The 16,205-nt window shown below is 47.4% G+C and overlaps 2 protein-coding genes across 8 annotated transcripts in view; both read right to left on the bottom strand.

Moving 5' to 3' along the window:
- The window catches only part of Hinfp (histone H4 transcription factor), a 13,842-nt gene extending 9,664 nt beyond the window's left edge, over window positions 1–4,178 (bottom strand). For 4 of the 7 annotated variants that reach the window (XR_781232.3, XR_004517476.1, XM_010629280.3 and 1 more), the window contains exon 1: window positions 4,090–4,178. The gene's annotated coding sequence lies outside the window, so the exon portion shown is untranslated. Of the gene's footprint in view, window positions 1–916; window positions 1,080–2,186; window positions 2,319–4,089 lie in introns of all 7 variants that reach the window. The other 3 variants (XM_010629281.3, XM_010629282.3, XM_010629283.3) reach the window with 3 other exon arrangements.
- Window positions 4,179–7,797: 3,619 nt separating this feature from the next.
- Window positions 7,798–16,204, bottom strand: C2cd2l (C2CD2 like; the record flags this gene model as incomplete). The annotated part of the gene is made up of 14 exons (XM_033763949.1): window positions 7,798–8,978; window positions 9,917–10,202; window positions 10,290–10,423; window positions 10,560–10,661; window positions 11,390–11,564; window positions 11,650–11,777; window positions 11,867–11,931; window positions 12,635–12,743; window positions 12,886–12,997; window positions 13,081–13,197; window positions 13,283–13,393; window positions 13,552–13,671; window positions 14,035–14,130; window positions 16,055–16,204. Coding segments are annotated over 14 exons (1,917 nt in total), but the record flags the coding sequence as incomplete, so codon positions are not given.
- Window position 16,205: the final 1 nt, after the last annotated feature.

Raw genomic sequence — 16,205 nt, 5'->3', positions numbered from 1 at the left:
CCAATCCAGCTGGGTAGGCACTTTTTTTTTTTGGTACCATGGATCAAACTCAGGACCTTGAGCTTGTGAGGCAAGCAGTGGAACCACTGAGCTAAACCTAAACCCCCAGCCCTGAGTAGGCACTATTTTTAACTTCATTTATAAAGAAGGATCCAAGGCTGGGAAAGGTTAACTCATTTGTCCAAGTCTATCTATACACTAATGGTGTGGTAGGATCAAATCAGGTTAATTCCAGAGTCCACATTCTTCCTAGTCAATACAGCTGACAGATGAGCCCACAAGCTCCCAGCTTCTTACTAGATCTTGTCATAGGTCCCCTGCCAGATTTTCAGTGTCATACAATCTGTCTTTGCCTATCTAATGGTTGACTCCACCACCCACCTAACACCCTTGTTAAAATGTAGATTCCAAATCCAGGATGATGGCACACACCTGTAATTTCAGCACTCTGGAAGGCTGAGGCAGGAGGATCAAAAGTTTGAGCCCAGCTTGGGAAACAGTGACTTAGTGAGAATTTGTCTCAAAAAATAAAAATTAAAAAAAGCTAGGGATATAGCTCACAAAAAAACTGGGTTCAATCCCCAGTACAGGTTGAAAAATGTTTTATTTTATTTTCCCATTAAGTTTATTGGTAAATTTAAAGCAAACAATAGTTACATTTATCATTGGGATCTTGTACCTTTACATGATATATCTTGGTTCTTATTTTTTCCCCATACCCTCCCTTCACACTTCCCTATAAAAACAAATTTTTTTAAAGTAGATTAGTTTGAATATGAGACTGATCTGTCTTGTTTATACTGTACCTTGGGTGTATGTCCATTCAGTGCTAGACATGCTTGGGCATGTAACAAATATTTGTTGAAGAAAGATGAAAACAAAGATTTCACCAAAATTCTAGAAGACACTAACGAACCTTGACTCTGTCCAAGGCCACGCTTACTGGGGATTCCTGTGGATTATTGCTGCCCTCACATGGTGAACCCAGGAAGAGAATGTGCCAGCGCTCCCTCTAGGCAGTGCTCCCTCTGGCCCACAGGAAGACAGACAGGAAGTCAGAAAAGGGCCTTTACTAAATACTAGGAGGAAAAAGAAAATACAAAACATAAAATCTTGGATGCTCCCAAGTGAAGGCTTCTGAACTAACCCTTTTAAACCTACACAGCTTTTTCTCCTCAAAGAATCTAGTCACCCTTGACTGGGATGAACACAGGATTGCTGTGCTCCTCAGAAACTAAAAGTAAAATATTAGAAGAAAACATTGGCTAATTGTATAATGTTGAGGTAGAAGAAAATAGGACAGCCTTCCAGACATAAAATCTCAGACTCTTAGACTATCACCTACAGTTAGAATGCAAGGCTCTTCTTAAACTGGCCTCAATTTACCTCTCCACGGATTGGGTAAGGAAACTAGCACATAGTGAGGGCCTATGTTAGGTATGTCAAGTCCTGAGGTGAGCCCTCTCCACATTTCATTTGGTGTGAGTGTCATCCAATTCAAATGCAAAGAGCATGATCTTTTTCCATATCTTGCTGCTTCTCTGGCTTCATCCTCCATACATCCATTCTCTCTTCTTCTCTGATTCAATCATTTTGTCCCTAAATGTACTACATTCTCTTAAGATTCTCCAACATCTACTGATCCTTCAAGCCCAAATGTCTCTTTGGTGACCCTTTCCCAATTCATCTAAGTACAGCTGGAATACCTCATCTCCTGCCTATAGCACTACATAAACACTTTAATTATAGCATATATACTTACAGTACCTTTGATCCTATAGTACAATACAATAGAACATTTGTCTATCCTAGACTAGCAGTTGCCCAGGGCAGGGAGTGTCATATACTCCTTTCTTATTCTCAATGTCAGCACAGAGTGCCATCACTCACTACCCTAGATGCTCAGTAAATACTGGGATATGATCACATTTCAGGGAATGAAAATATCTCACCTCTCAGTGGTTACTTTTGTCTTTTGGTTCTACAGCTGGCACAGTTGACAGACAACATAAAACCTCAAACCTTTTATGCTGCCATAGTCTCCCACTGTCCTTTTAATTGTTCTAATTTTGTTTACCTAACTGGGCTATAAGCTGCTTCTGAATAGAAACCAGTCATTTAGTGCCCACCTGTGTCCATACACTATGTTGAACACAGTACAGAGGTCAAATATTCTAAACACATACCTGGTTTAGATTGATGGATAAGACCTAGAAGGAAGACTGACCAACAATCTAATGACCTGAACAAGCAAAATTTCCTGCTGCCTTCTTTCACTGTCCTCAGTCTTCTTTAATTTTTTTATGTTGCTGTTTTACCTTGGGAAGATAAAGGACAAAGTAACTATATAGTCATCAATCCACCCTCTGGAGGCAAGGAATACAAACAGAACAACTAGTACATTGGAAAGGAAACTGAACCAGCTGTCAAGAGAGATGGGTTCAAGTTTCCTGCTTCAATTAATTTACTCTGTCTACTACATATTTCCTATATGCCAAGCATTGTTCTAGGTGTTTTACAAGAATATAAATTCATCAATACACAACCCTATTGGGGTAGGTACTGTTACTATCCCATTCTAAGGATGAGGAAACTTGTCCAAATAGGCTAGTTAATTTACCCAGGGTCACAAAGATGAGAAGTAATGGAGACAATTTAAAGTAAGAAATTTGGCTCCATTTTCCTAGCCTACCTTATGCCTCCCATTCAAGTCCCTCTCCATAGACCTCATACTAATATACACAATATCCAGAACATGTTTTATTGAGTCATTATTTTCTCAGCTTTGCCAATTAAGCTGTAGGTTCCTCAGAACCCTGGTCTGTGTCCTGCTCAGTTCTACTCGTAGGGCAAGCATACACCTACTGAGAAGCTCTTACAGTGTCTTGTTTGTTTTGTGGCTTTGAGGATAAAACCCGGGGCCTTGAGTATGCTAGGCAAGTGCTCTATCACTAAGCTACATCCCCAGCCCTCTTGCCACGTTTTAAGGAAATCTATAAATTACTACTCTATCTACACATCACCTAGGTTCTCTGAACTTCTTTCCTTAAATGTAAAATGGGAAACTAATATTACAGCCATGGATTTTGGATTCTGGTTACAAAGCTTCAATATTTACAACTACATGATTAGGCAAGTTAGTTAAGCCTTAGTTTCCTATACAGCACGGGAATAATTATACACACCACTGAATTAAGAAATCAAGTAACCAGGTGTGGTGGCACATGAATGGAAGTGCACCATCAGGATGCTGAAGCTGGAAGTGGCAAGTTCAAAACCAGCCTGGACTGCATACATATCGAGGCTTGGTCTCAAAACAAATAAAAGAACTAAACTAGATATTAGATATTAAAAGTGTTTAGCTTAACACACCACTAGAACTCAACAAGTGTTAGCTATAAATACCCTTGTTGAGATGTCCAAGCACGGATACTGCAAAAAGGCCAACAAAAACAACACAAGAGATTCCTAATCAGAAGTCAAAGAAGCAATCAGCAAACACATGTGTGCGTATGTGTATATCATATACTGACACCCAGCACACATCGGTATCACAAGATACCAAATGAATCCTGAATGGTATCTAAGGAAAGGATAGACCCACATCCCAAACTCCTAAGGTCTCCCAATTTAACAAAAAAGGCTGACGTATGAAGACAACGACCAAAACAATGTGCCCGACGAGGAGATCAGCTCGGATAGAAACCCCGTGGGCAGCCGAAAACAGCAAAGCTCGCTTGAACTGAGAGGGTCTGAGGCCAAGGGCCAAGCCTCCAGAACGTAGAATTCGGGGGTGGGGAGTGGGGGAGACCGTCCAGAAGGCACAGCCTCTCATTAGAAGCCCTTCGGACTTCCGGGACTCCTTTCCCGGGAGGCACGGCGGTGCTCCAGCCTCGGCCGCAGCGAAGCCCCCAGCCCAGAAGCTGAGAGGTTCTAGTCGGGGTGAGAGGACTGAGATAGCCCTGAGCACCGTGGCCGAGCTGTAAGAGGAACCTTCAGCGAGGCGGCTTGGGAAAAACACCTAGCCTCTGCAACTCCCGCAGAGCACACCTACCCGCCAATCCCGCTGAGCACGGAGCCCCAACTTACCTAGAGTCGGCTCCCGGGCTTTCCGGCTCTCCACCCACCTCAGAGCATCCACCGGGAGAGCACTTGAGCGACGGCCAGCGATGACCAATCACTGTCCTCGGGTAGATTGACAGCCAATGGCTGCTGCGCCTGACGGAACCCGTGCGCACCAAAACACGGAAGGGGCGGGAACGGCGGGTGGGGTTCGCCATCCGTTGCTGGGGTGAGGGGGGACCGGATGCGGGAAAAGGTGTCTGCTGCTGGACCCGTCGACATTCCAAGAAGAGAACCTGGGGGCCCGAATTTCCCTAACTGCGCAGACTCGGCGCGCGGGTCCTAATGGGCATGCGCAGGGCTCCGGCTGGGTTCCCTGTGGGGGTCTCCTTCCTCTTTTGCTTCAGGCTTTAGTTAACCGCGCCGCTTGGACGGCACGCAACAGAAGTTGTGGAAGGCTCTTTGCCCAGCGCTGCTGCTATTCTCTTGCCTTAACCGGAGGCCTTACCTCCACTCTTCATCCTCTTAGTTTTCTTTTAAATACTGATATTCCAGTGCCCGCTTCTCCCCAAATCTCTGCCTGCGTGTTTCCAGGTTTCTTGAACGTATGTCATCCCTCCAGTCTTTTACGTCAGAAACCTAGTACGTAATTATACCTGATTCTTCCCTCACCTGTCACATCCATTCCGCTGCCAAGTTCTGTGGAGTCTACCTTCCTAAACACAGTATCTCAAATTCATCCCCCTTTATCTTCACCTCTCCCAACCTAAGCCGTCTAGCCCAGATTTCTACATTAAAGTAACTGGTCCCACTGCTGCACTAGCTTCCCACCAAAGCATCCTCCACGGAACACTCCAAGTGATCTTTACAAAAACCAGATCTGACCAGATCACCGCCCTGCATTATCAAACCGAGGCTTCCTAGATCCTTCAGCATCTGAGTCCTGACTCCTTCATTCGTATCTTGAGTCTTGCTCAGCTTTATTTCCTGCTGTCCATTTTTTTTTCAGTTTCTTCACCACACCGAGCCACCTTTAACCCCTCATCCCTTGTACTCGCTGTTTTCTCAACCCCAAATAATCTTCCCTGTCTTATCTCAAAATTTATGACTCATTGCTGTTCACTTGGCTATCAGCCCAGATGCTTTGCTTTTTTTTTGTATTTTTTTTTTTTAAGAAGTCTTCCTTTGGCCAGGCGTGGTGGCTCACGCCTGTAATCCCAGCACTCGGGAGGCTGAGGCTGGAGGAGAGCTATGAGTTCGAGACCAGCCTAGACTACATAGTGAGTTCCAGGTCAGTCTCAACTTCATAGTGAGACCCTGTCTCAAAAAACCAAAAAAAAAGTCTTCCTTTAAAAAAAAAGTCTTCCTTGATAGTCCTTTCATGTATTTGCCAATACCAGTCATCATATCGTATTGTATTACCCTGTTTATTCCTCTGCATTCTGTTATAGACAGTCGATGAGGGAATTCGGGGATTGTATTTATTTCTTCACTGGTATTACAAGGCAGGTGGTGGAACCATATTAAATTTCAATATAAATAAAATTAAAGATACCATTTAAATTGGTAATTTTAGGGCTAGGAGTATAGCTCAGTGGTGCAGCACTACTGGTCAACGGAGGTTCTGGGTTTGATCCAGCACCACCACCCCCAAAAAAAAGTATTTGTGCATGATTTGTTGTTGTTGGCTGATGCTATTGTTGCAGTAATGGGGACTGAATGCAGGGCCTAGCACATGAGAGACAAGTACTGTACCATAGAGTCACATCCTCAGTATGAATTTTGCTTTATTTGCTACTGGGGGATCAAATGAGTTTTTCTTTTAGCAGTGAATTTTAGCTTAGTCCCTATTTTATTTTGTTTTTTGCGGTACTGGGGACCAAACTTAGGACCTTGTGCTTGCCAGACAGGTGCAGTGCCACTGAGCTAAATTCCTGGCTCCAGTCCCTACTTTATTTATTTATTTGTCATTTTATTTTTTCAGGACCTTGTGCTTGTGAGTCAGGCACAGCACCACTGAGCTAAATCCCTGCCCCCCCATCCCTATTTTAAAATAGGATTTAAAAAATAATTGAAAAGTACAAAAATATTTTACCAACTTTATTCATTCAGAAATGCATATAGTAGAGCTTCATGAAATGCCGACCTCATTTTAATTCAGACCTAACACCACTGGAAATAGCTCTTAGCTTTATTTTAGCAGTTGCATGAATAAGTTCAATCACAGAGTTGTGTGAACACCAACGTAGGTTTTAGATCAAAAATTTCATTATTGCTCTGGAATCCCTCTATGTTTCCAAAATTTAAGGCAGTGTCTTGCTGTCTAGAATAGTTTACTTCTTTCTCAATCTGCTTCTATTGAAAACAAGCTACAATTTTGGCTGGCTAATGCAGACAGATACTGAGATTTATTCTTTAAAAGCTGCCCCCCCACACACACAAATTTAAAGCATTATTTATTTATTTATTTATTTATTTATTTATTTATTTATTTTCGAGACAGGGTCTCACCATGTAGTTGAGACTGACCAGGGACTCACTGTGTAGCCCAGGCTGGTCTCAAACTCACAGCGATCCTCCTGACTCAGCCTTCTGAGTGCTGGGATTACAGGCATGTGCCAACACGCCCGGCACTTACTTTTTCCCTTCCTTTCTTTCTTCTTTCTTTTCTTTTCCTTTCTTTTCCTTTCTTTCTTTCTGTACCAGGGAATGAACTCACGACCTTGCACATGTAAGGCAGGCCGTGGCACCACTAAGTAAATCTCTGACCCATTTTATTTATTATTTATTTATCTGTCTATCTTTAATTCTGGTAAACACACTGCTCCAGGAGTAACAGCTTGAAAAATGAGCTTTAGTGACCTATAGTTGTGCATTTCACTACATAAAAAAAGTAACCAAATATCCAAATCCTGCCACTCTTTCCAAATACTGTATATTCCATGACTAGTATGGAAAAGAGCATGAAGAATGTTAACAGTTCCATGCTGTCTACCCAAACATGTGCCCCTAACTCTCTGTGATGCAGGTAGGTCACAGAATGTCAAGACTAAAAGTGACCTGACTGATTATCCAGGCCACACTTACTTAAGAGGAGAAAATTGAGGTCTAAAAAGAAGTGGCTTGTTCAGTCACTTGGTGTGTTTGTGGTAGACTGTTTTCCTACCCGCTGGTTCTGTGGTCTATCCAACGTCCTAACTGCCCAAATTTAGGAACAAAAGACTTGGTTATGATGAAAGACATAAGACTTCTGCTTCCCGATTGGTCTCTTCTGAGGCAATGGTTGCCACTTAGCACTGACTACACGAAACAGTTCTAAGCACTTTACTTATGTACTTCTCATCCACAACTGAATGACAGCTGTTACTATCATGGTTCTCACTTTACAGATGAGCAAACCGAAGCACCTGGAGCTTACATAACTTGCCCAAGATCACATAGGCAAAATTAACAGAGCTGGGACTCAAGTCCAGGCAGTCTAGTTCCAGAGTCCATCCTCTGAACTTAATTATGTCCAGAAAAGATCAGCTTGTTTGAGAAAAAGGGATGAAGATGCCTAGAGCAGCCCATTGGCTTTCTTTCTGTAGCTTCACTTTTCAGAGATTCTTATTCCTCCCATCCTCTTTTTTTTTTTTTTTTTTTTTTTTTTTTTGTATTGGGATAGAAATCAAGTCCTTGAGCTTGAGACAGGTGCCAGAACCACTGAGCCAAATCTCCCATCCTTTCTCTACACATCCATATGTCCCATCCACCTGGGTCCCTGTCCCTCATCCTAAACCTATCAGCAACACAGCCTCACTGCCTATTTGTCTTTCAAAGGATTACCAGTTGTCCAGTTTATAAACTCCAATTTGACTTTAATTTAATAAATTAAATTCCAAGCCATCACACAGCAATGGACATCATCATCCCCCAACGTACAGAGGAGCAGCCTTGCTCGCGCTCATCATCACACAGTCTTTAAAGCCATGTTTCCGGACAAGGCTTCCCACCAGGCTCCTGGCTCCCTCCTTCCATCTGAGCCACTGCTCATGGAGAAGGCCTCAAGTACAAAAAACGGTAAGAAAGGGGGAGGGAGGGACAAGGAGCATAGGGGAGGCAGGGAGGTGGGGAGTACCTGCCCCCCATCCCAGGCACTGGCCCGGCTTCCTATGAGCTGCCAATGTCCTCAGAGGCAGACATTGGTGCTGGTCTGAGTAGGGACCTGAAGGAGGTATGGGAACTCCTCCTGGGAATCGCCTACCCTTCTGGGACAGAAAAGAAGGGACACCTGGGAGAGGTGCCCTCTGCCATCTGTTCTCTGAGGGTCCTAGATCACACATATAAATACAAAAGAGAATAAATAAGGGAGGAAAGATCCACTGAGGAGCTGAGCACCCTGGAACTCCTCTTGGGGTGGGGGCAGTGTCAGCAGGGGCAAACGCTTCTGGGGAATGTCCACACATGCCAGGACAGAGCCCACCTCTTATTCCCAGCTACCAACTCTCTTCCGTGCCCACAGCAATGCGTCCCCATCTCTCAAATGTTTCCCACTGCAAGTTCCCTTCCAACCAGCCCCACAGCCCAGGGTGGACAGGGCTTCCTGGAACCCGAGGGCTTTCCTAACCTCGGCACTGGGAATCCAGGAAGGGGTAGAGAAGGGGATGTGGGGAATGGGCTGATAGAACTCTTGCCCTCTCCTAGCTCAGGAGGTATGGTGGGCCCTCAGAGCTGGGGGCTGGGGTTGCCATTGGCTTTAGGTTTGGATTTGAAGGAAAAACGCTTGATAAGGCGACGGGAAAAACTGCCAGCCTTCTTTCGGACACTGGGTGTGGCCGTCGTGTTGGAGAGGTCATCATGTGATTGGCTCAGGCCAGCTTCCTTCTGTCGAGGTCTCCGGCGGAAGATGAGCTTAGTGCCACTGCGCAGGAAACTCACTGTAGGAGAAGAGGGGCCACTGAGGCACTGAGATGGGCATGGGGTCGGGAGAGGTGGGTGACAGAGAAAGGACCAATGATGGAGTGACAGAAGATGAAAAACAAAACCAGTGTCTTGGGCCTAACACCAGACAGGAAATAAAGTAGAACCAAAAATGCACTTTATCTATCCTGATGAAGAAACGGTATGCTCATGGAGGTCCGTATGCACCTCTGACTCTGCCCCAGGGAAGAATGGCCCTGGCCCCTGTTGTGTGTGGACAGACTGAGACTATGGAAAGACAAAAGTTACACATGGGGTGTTCCCCAAAGTCTATAAATCGTTAAGGAAATGGTGGGTTGACACCAACTTGTTTACTGCATTCCAAAGTGTGTACATGAAGCAGTGAGTCTAAAATCTTCAAAGAGGTAAATCTAGGACCAAGAAAATTGAGGACGGTGCTTACACATCAGGCTTTGGACATGAAGTGAGGTAGGCTTAAATCAAATAGATAGATTCATGGTTGATGGGTTCACTGTTGAATGAATGATTAGGTTTGGCGGTGAGTCCTTCATCCTTTGAAGTTAGAACTTCTATGGGTTTCCATGGCCAGAGGGATGATCCCATAGGATTTCTTACACTCATGGGGTAGCATGGTACAGAATGAAGGTGGAAGAAAAAAAGAAGGAAGACAGGCCCTTGGGCTCAGGAAGGAATAAAAATAGAGGTAAAGAGAAATAACTTAGAGTCCCTTCCTGTCACCAAAGCCTGTCTGAACCAGGCCAAGAACCTAGGCATTAAGTTTCCCTCTAATGGAACCTGGCCGAACCTCAGGGAGAGAAACATAAGGCAAGTTGGCTGAGCCTCCCATTTTCTAAAAATTTTAGTAGGACTCAAGTCATGATACTGGGTGTAAAAGAAGAGGTGGGGTTGGGGTGCCCTGTCATTTTCTCCCCACCTTTGTGATCCTTGAGGCTGCGGGTCTCCAGGGCACCAGTAGACCCTGTTTCTGACTCAACATCATCCACAGATGGCCTCTCAGAGATGTCCGAACGTGTGGTTTCATCTGCTTCCTGGACACTTGTGGGACTGGAGAGGGCATCTACAGGTCCTGGGGACATGGCTGGTGGGTCTGAGGGAGGTGAAGAGGGGCCTCCACTGGTCCCTGCATCATCCTGCACTGAGGCTTCCAGGGATGCCGCATAGCCCAGGGATAGTGCCAACTCGTCCTGAGCAATGGGCACCTGGCAGGAGGGACAAGTTTTAATGGGCAGGAGTGACTGAGTAGGGCTTTCTCCCTATCCTGGCTCTTTTCCCCAGAGCTCTGTTACCTTGGAAACACCAGAGATGATGAGAGTGCTGCGCTTGGTGGGTGTCTTCTTGGCTGCCCGCCCACTGGGCTCAGTCAGCTGGCGAATTGCTGTCTCTGCTACTGGGTCCAGGCCATTGGAAAGGTGGCTCTCCCCTGCTATGGACATGGCAGATGGATAACTGGACTTCTCCCTGGCTTCTTCTTGGACTCTTCTGTCCCACCCAGTGTGGTTTTGGACTGTAGGGGACCAATGCCCACCAACATTCACACATCCCCACTCCCCACTCACGGCTGCTACTGTGGGAGGCATTGATGGGGCCGCTGCTCTCACTCAGCACAGTTGTTGTCTTCTCAGTCACCTCCACCTTGGACGGGGAGCGGGAGGGGGAGTCTGCTGGGTGGGGGAGGGTCAGTGAGCCGGGAGGTACTTTGGATTGGCCCTCCCTTACCATCCTTGTTGGGATGTACAGTTTGGTTGACTCAGAGGACAAGGATGATTAAAGGTGATTAATCACAAGGGTGATTAAGAAGATGCTGTAGGGACAAAAAGACACTATAGGAACCAAGGAAAATGTAGAAACGTGTCACATGGCCCACTTGAAGGTGTAAGGAGATGCCATAAAATATGAAGAGTGTATAGAGGAGGGCCCTCAATGGAGAGGACCTGCTATGGGAGCCCTAGAGATGGAAGGAGTGTAATGGTGTAATGGAGTCTCCCACTGGGTGTGGGGGAAACACCATGGAAGACACTGGGTTTGATGGAGGACCTCACAGGATGCTGGAAGGTCGAGGGTAGAGAAGGAATAATTAGCCAGTTGGGGCTGGAGATAGGGAAGGAAAGAGTCTTGTGAAAAACTACAGGGAAATGAGCAGATGGAAGAACAAAAGTCCTGTGGAGAGGCTGCTAGATCCAGAAAGATTGCAGGGTGAGAGGAATAGCTGGGAAAATAGAGAGAATGTAAGGGAAAGTTGGAGAGAGACATGAGGAATAAAAAGTGACAGAATCAGAGGGCAACATCAGGAAACAGGGTATGCTGGAATTATAGTTTTCGTTCCCCTTTCCTTGTCCTACCATGGGGCCCCTGGCTACAGCTGGGCTCCCAGGCACCTCCTCTTTACCTAATTTGCCATCTACACGGGGCCGGGACTGGACGGTGGTGACAGTGGTGACAATGGTGCCATCAGGCATGATGGTTCGGTCCAGCTCAATCTTCTTGGTAGGTGTGATGCTGGGGCGTGGTGTAGAGGGAGTGGAGGTTCCCAGGTCTCGGGGGAAACCCTCCTCATAGTGTAGCTGCCAAGGGGTGGGAAGGCAAAGGGTCAGGGCCTCAGAGATTGCCTATCCCATGTCCACCCCCACCCCCCGGTGAGATTCTCACCTCTGCTGCCATGGTGGCTGCTGGGCCCAGGGCTTTTCCTGGCCCTGGGGTGAGTGGGCACACCTGTCTTCGAGACAATGGCCTGGAGGGGGAGCCCACTGGCAGTGTGGCCTGGCCCAGGAGCTCAGCTGGGGACAGGGGTGGCAGTGTAAGCTGGGCCCATGACCAGGCTCTGCTCAACACCCACCCAGAGGTGCTCATCCTGCTCCACACTCACTGTCTCCACAGCTGCTGCTCCTTAACACTTTGAGGGTCAGCTCCCGGCTCTGGGGACCCAGGTCCCTGTAGGCCAAGAGCAGATGGAGCAGGGAAGGGGAAGATTAGCACAGTTAACCCACCCTTGGGTCAAACACAGGTGAGAGGCAGGGTAATATGCATACAAGTAAGATGGTCCTAGTGCTCCAATCAGATTTTCTTGCCCTCCAAACCCTCTGTTTTCCCAAGAAAATGTGGCCAGGCCTGAGTGAAAACCATGCTCCCCAGCCAGGTATTCAGATCCCCAGGACCTGCTCCATTCTGTCTATCCAGTTCCCCTAAGTCTCAAGCCATCCTTTTTCATTTGCTCAAATTATTCCCTCTGCCCAGAATGTTTTCCCACTCTGGTGAAATCCTACTCTTGCTCAAAGGTGTGGTTTAAATGCCACTTCCTTCATGAAGCTCACTTGGGTCTTTATTCTGCTGTGGGAATTAATCTTTCATATCTAACTACTCCCATGGTATGTTGTATAAACCTCAAGTGGCACATTTGCAAGTACATATCTATGTATATACCTCTCTCTGCATTAAGCCTGTGGTCAACTACAGGGTGGGTGCTGTATTCTGGTCATATCTGTATCCCCAGGAACTAGGCCAGGGTCTGAGATCCAACAGAGGCTCACATCAAAGGCTACTAAAAGCAGAGGTGACTCATGCCAGGGCTAGACTGGAAGGGTTTCATGCTCAGTCTGCATATGGGAGCAAGGGGCAGGCCAGGATCATTCCTTACAGTGCCAGGTCCTCTGTCCATTCCACTTCGGGACCAGCCCTTACAGGCTTAGTCCACTTCTGTTGCATGGGGTTGTCCAGCTCAGCTACACAGCATAATTCTTCTGTGTCTATGGGGAACCAGAAATCAAAAATGCTAAAACCAGATAGAAAGTCATTGAGGAATAGAGAGCCTGTACCCTTGGCAGAAGGGCAGGGAATGCCTGCAAACATGACCTTGGTGGTCTCCCAAGAGCTGCTTCTAGCTCTCACCTCCCAGCTCACTTCCCAGGTGAGATGCTCGAAGCTGATGCAAGAATAACCGGGTAGGTCTAGGGTAGGCCGGCTGGGCCTGAGGAATCATGGGTGTCTTCTCACCGAGTACCTAAGAGCAGAAGGAGGTTGAAAAAAAAAAAGTACCCTGAGAGTGGGGTTCATGCAAACTTTCTGCTTTGGGTGACTACTCACCAGGCCTCCTGGGGCAGAGCAAGCTCTGAGGTTGACCATCATGGCTGGCTGGGTGCTGACTATAGCATCCTTAATCAGTTCCTCAATTGTTGAGAGCTCTCCTTGTTCCTCACCTTTCTGCAGACAGGAGGAGGAACAAGAGGTAGAGCCTCCCTTTTGCCTGCCCTGTACTGCCTCTCCTCTGCCAGCCCTGCCTTCTCACCTCCCTGGCCTGCAGCTTGGGAAGCACCGTCAGGCTGAGGTCTGGAGGATCAGTGAAGGCCCAGGACACCAGCAGGCCCTCACCAGGAATTTCCTCCAGGTTGACTTCCAACTGTGAACAGGAAAAAAGATTGGGTTGACTTGCCCCACTCCAACAACTCCTGACTCCAGAGGGCCCCCATTCCCAAACTTCATCCCAGAGATAAACCAAAAATCCTGAGCCAACAGAACCACCCCCTCCCCACCTCAGTTTCCCATATTCCCATCCACCTGTGTTGGTGGCAGTGTCAGAGTGACATGGTAGGTCTCCATGGAGACGGCAGCAGGGGACTGCTGGGTCACAGAGACTGGAAACCGCACCTCCTCAGCAGTGAGCTGGCAGTGCAGCACCTGACACAGACAAGGCAGGGTCAGGCACAGAGGAAGGGTGCTCACCCCGCTTTTCCCTGCCCTATGATGGCCCAGCAGATCCCTCCCCACTTCCTGTTCCCTTCTGGTAAGTTTTTTGGGGCCATAGTACCCTAAATGAGGCAGGTTTAAAAGCCAAAGTTACCTCTCCCCAGAAAAACAGTTATCCACACACATACAACAATTTTACCCAGAACTTTAGTAGGATTCTCAGACTTCCTAAAGCCAATCCTTAAATCTTTAAGGCATACACAGACTCCAGGTTAAGAACCCTCTGATTATAGGGAACCCTTGGGGTCAGCCCACCTGAGGACCCAAAGAGGGCAAGACCCATCAGACCCTTACCATGGTGTGCTCTGATTGGTCTATGCAGGTCACATGACCAATGTTGGCTCTGGGTGGGAGGTGGGGCACCTCCTCAAAGGCAATTTGGATGGAGCTCTGAAGGAGTAAAGTGGGCACAAGATCAGGTCTCTAGAGCTGTCCCCCTCAGGGATGGCCTACTCAGTTGCTGGCTCATCCCTGGCACTGCAGAGGCCTTAGCTGCAGGCTGGCTTCTGGCTCCTCCTTGGCTTGTTAATTTAGGACAGGAGATAGTCTCCTCAAGCCCTACCTCTCAAGGGGCCTGCAGCTGTCAAGAGCTACTGAGAACTGGTCGGGGCTAGACCACCTCAGAGACTAGATTGCCTTAAGCAGAAGGCCCTGGGATACCAGGGAGCCTTTCTTGTCTATTTTCCTCTTCACCTTCCCTGCAATCCCAAAGAAAGCCGTGCACAGAAGAAAATTAAGGTGTTGATTGCCACATATATATACAGTAATAGCTTGGCAGAGAGGAACAGGGCTGAGCTAAGGCTGAAAACAGTAGGGCACTTGTTCCAAGATAAAAGCTGGAGAAATGAGGCTAAACCTTCTTCTAGAAAAATAGGATATGAAGACTCAGGTGCATGACTCTGTCTATATTCTTGGAGATGAAGACTATCTCAGCATGGCCTTGGGAAACTTCACCAGAGGTAGCAGGAGAAAAGCAAGTTCAAAGGGCTCAAGGGACAAGAGGCCTGTTTAATTCCTCAAGGCTGACAGCAGAACGGTATTAGGGGACAGAAAGCTGCTTAGCTTGCTTAGATCTTGAAAGAGCTGCCTCCTATTCTTCCCCAGGAAAAGAGAGTGGGATGGGAAAAATTGAGGAGGGGGTATGGACTGGGCTGGCAACTCCTCCTTGAGTCTTCAGATAGAGAGAGGATATCCATAGGGCTCATATTCTGGGAAAACCAGGGAAAGCCAACTTCTCTGCACTGGTAGCTGTCTTCTTCAAAGGCCAGGCTATGGGAGATGAGAAATGAATGCTTGGTCCTCAGTCTCCCTATTTCACAAGGGAGGGCAATGTCCAGCTGAGTCAGCTGTTCCAGGGAGTTGCTTTTGACCCATAAACAAGGTGCAGCAAGAGCTAGGTGGAGGAGTGGGTTTAAGGTATAAGCTGAAAGATGTCATCTGACTTTCAGCTGGCCAGCTGAGAAGAGGAAACAGAACAACTTCTTGTGGCCACTTCTGTTTCCAGGCATTTGGGAAGCTAGCAGGGTTAAACCTCCAAACTTCTGATGGCTGGAAATAGAGAACTCTTTTAACAAGGAGCTGTTAAATTGTGATGGCATGGAGAGGTTGCTGGACCAGGATGGGAGAGGGCCCAGAAGGGGAAGACCTCTGCTTTCTACCCAATCTCAATCTCATGACCATGCTTCCTGCCTCACTTCCTGGGAGGCCAGATGCCCATGGCACAATAGGAGGAAGTAGGCTGAGCTGGTTTATGACTGACCCTTACAGGGCAGCTACAAGTTCATTTACTGGAAAGGGCATGGATTGTCAGTCTGCTCTACCTGAACATTTTCCCCTCAACAAATACATTGCAAGCTAGCATGGAGGAGAAAAGATGTGTTGTAAAATGATTGATAGGTACAGGGGTAATTTAGGCTCGCTGGAGATCTGCCTGGTTTGGAGCATGAAATGTTGCGTGGACCTGGTGGCATGAGGACCAGGCAAATTCTTTCTGCAGGTGCACCTGTCTCCCCTTGCCCTAGGCGGAAGAGTCCTCAGGCACAGGGATTAGCGTTGCTATGAGAACAGAAACTTGTTCTGGCTGGGGTTTGGAGCCAGAGAGTACCTTGCCCACAAAAACTGATTTGGAATATAACTGTGTTTCTACAACCACCCCCTACCATCCCCACCTCACCTGCATTCTTCCTTCTGATCTAAAAGGGAAAGCTAAGCCTTGGGGGTTCCCCAGCTGACCCCCCACCACCCCCAGTCTCTCCCTTCTAACGTGAGCAGCCCCTCCCCTAGAAGGAAAAGCTGAAGGAACCATCCAACTCACCCCGTCCCTGCAGGCCTGCTGGTTCAGGGCTCGCACCCAAGCCCGTTGCCAGTTCTCACGGAAAGACTTGAAGGCAAAGAGCGACGCCAGGAGGCCCCGGACGCCTGGCTCCTCAGGGGCGCCGGCCCGAGTGGCCCGCAGCCGCAGCAAC

This window comes from Fukomys damarensis, unplaced genomic scaffold (assembly GCF_012274545.1).
Source record: "Fukomys damarensis isolate Sample0158 unplaced genomic scaffold, DMR_v1.0_HiC HiC_scaffold_16, whole genome shotgun sequence".
NCBI lineage: Eukaryota > Metazoa > Chordata > Mammalia > Rodentia > Bathyergidae > Fukomys > Fukomys damarensis.
Note: the sequence above shows the minus strand (reverse complement) of the source record. Positions and strands in the feature narration are given on the sequence as shown.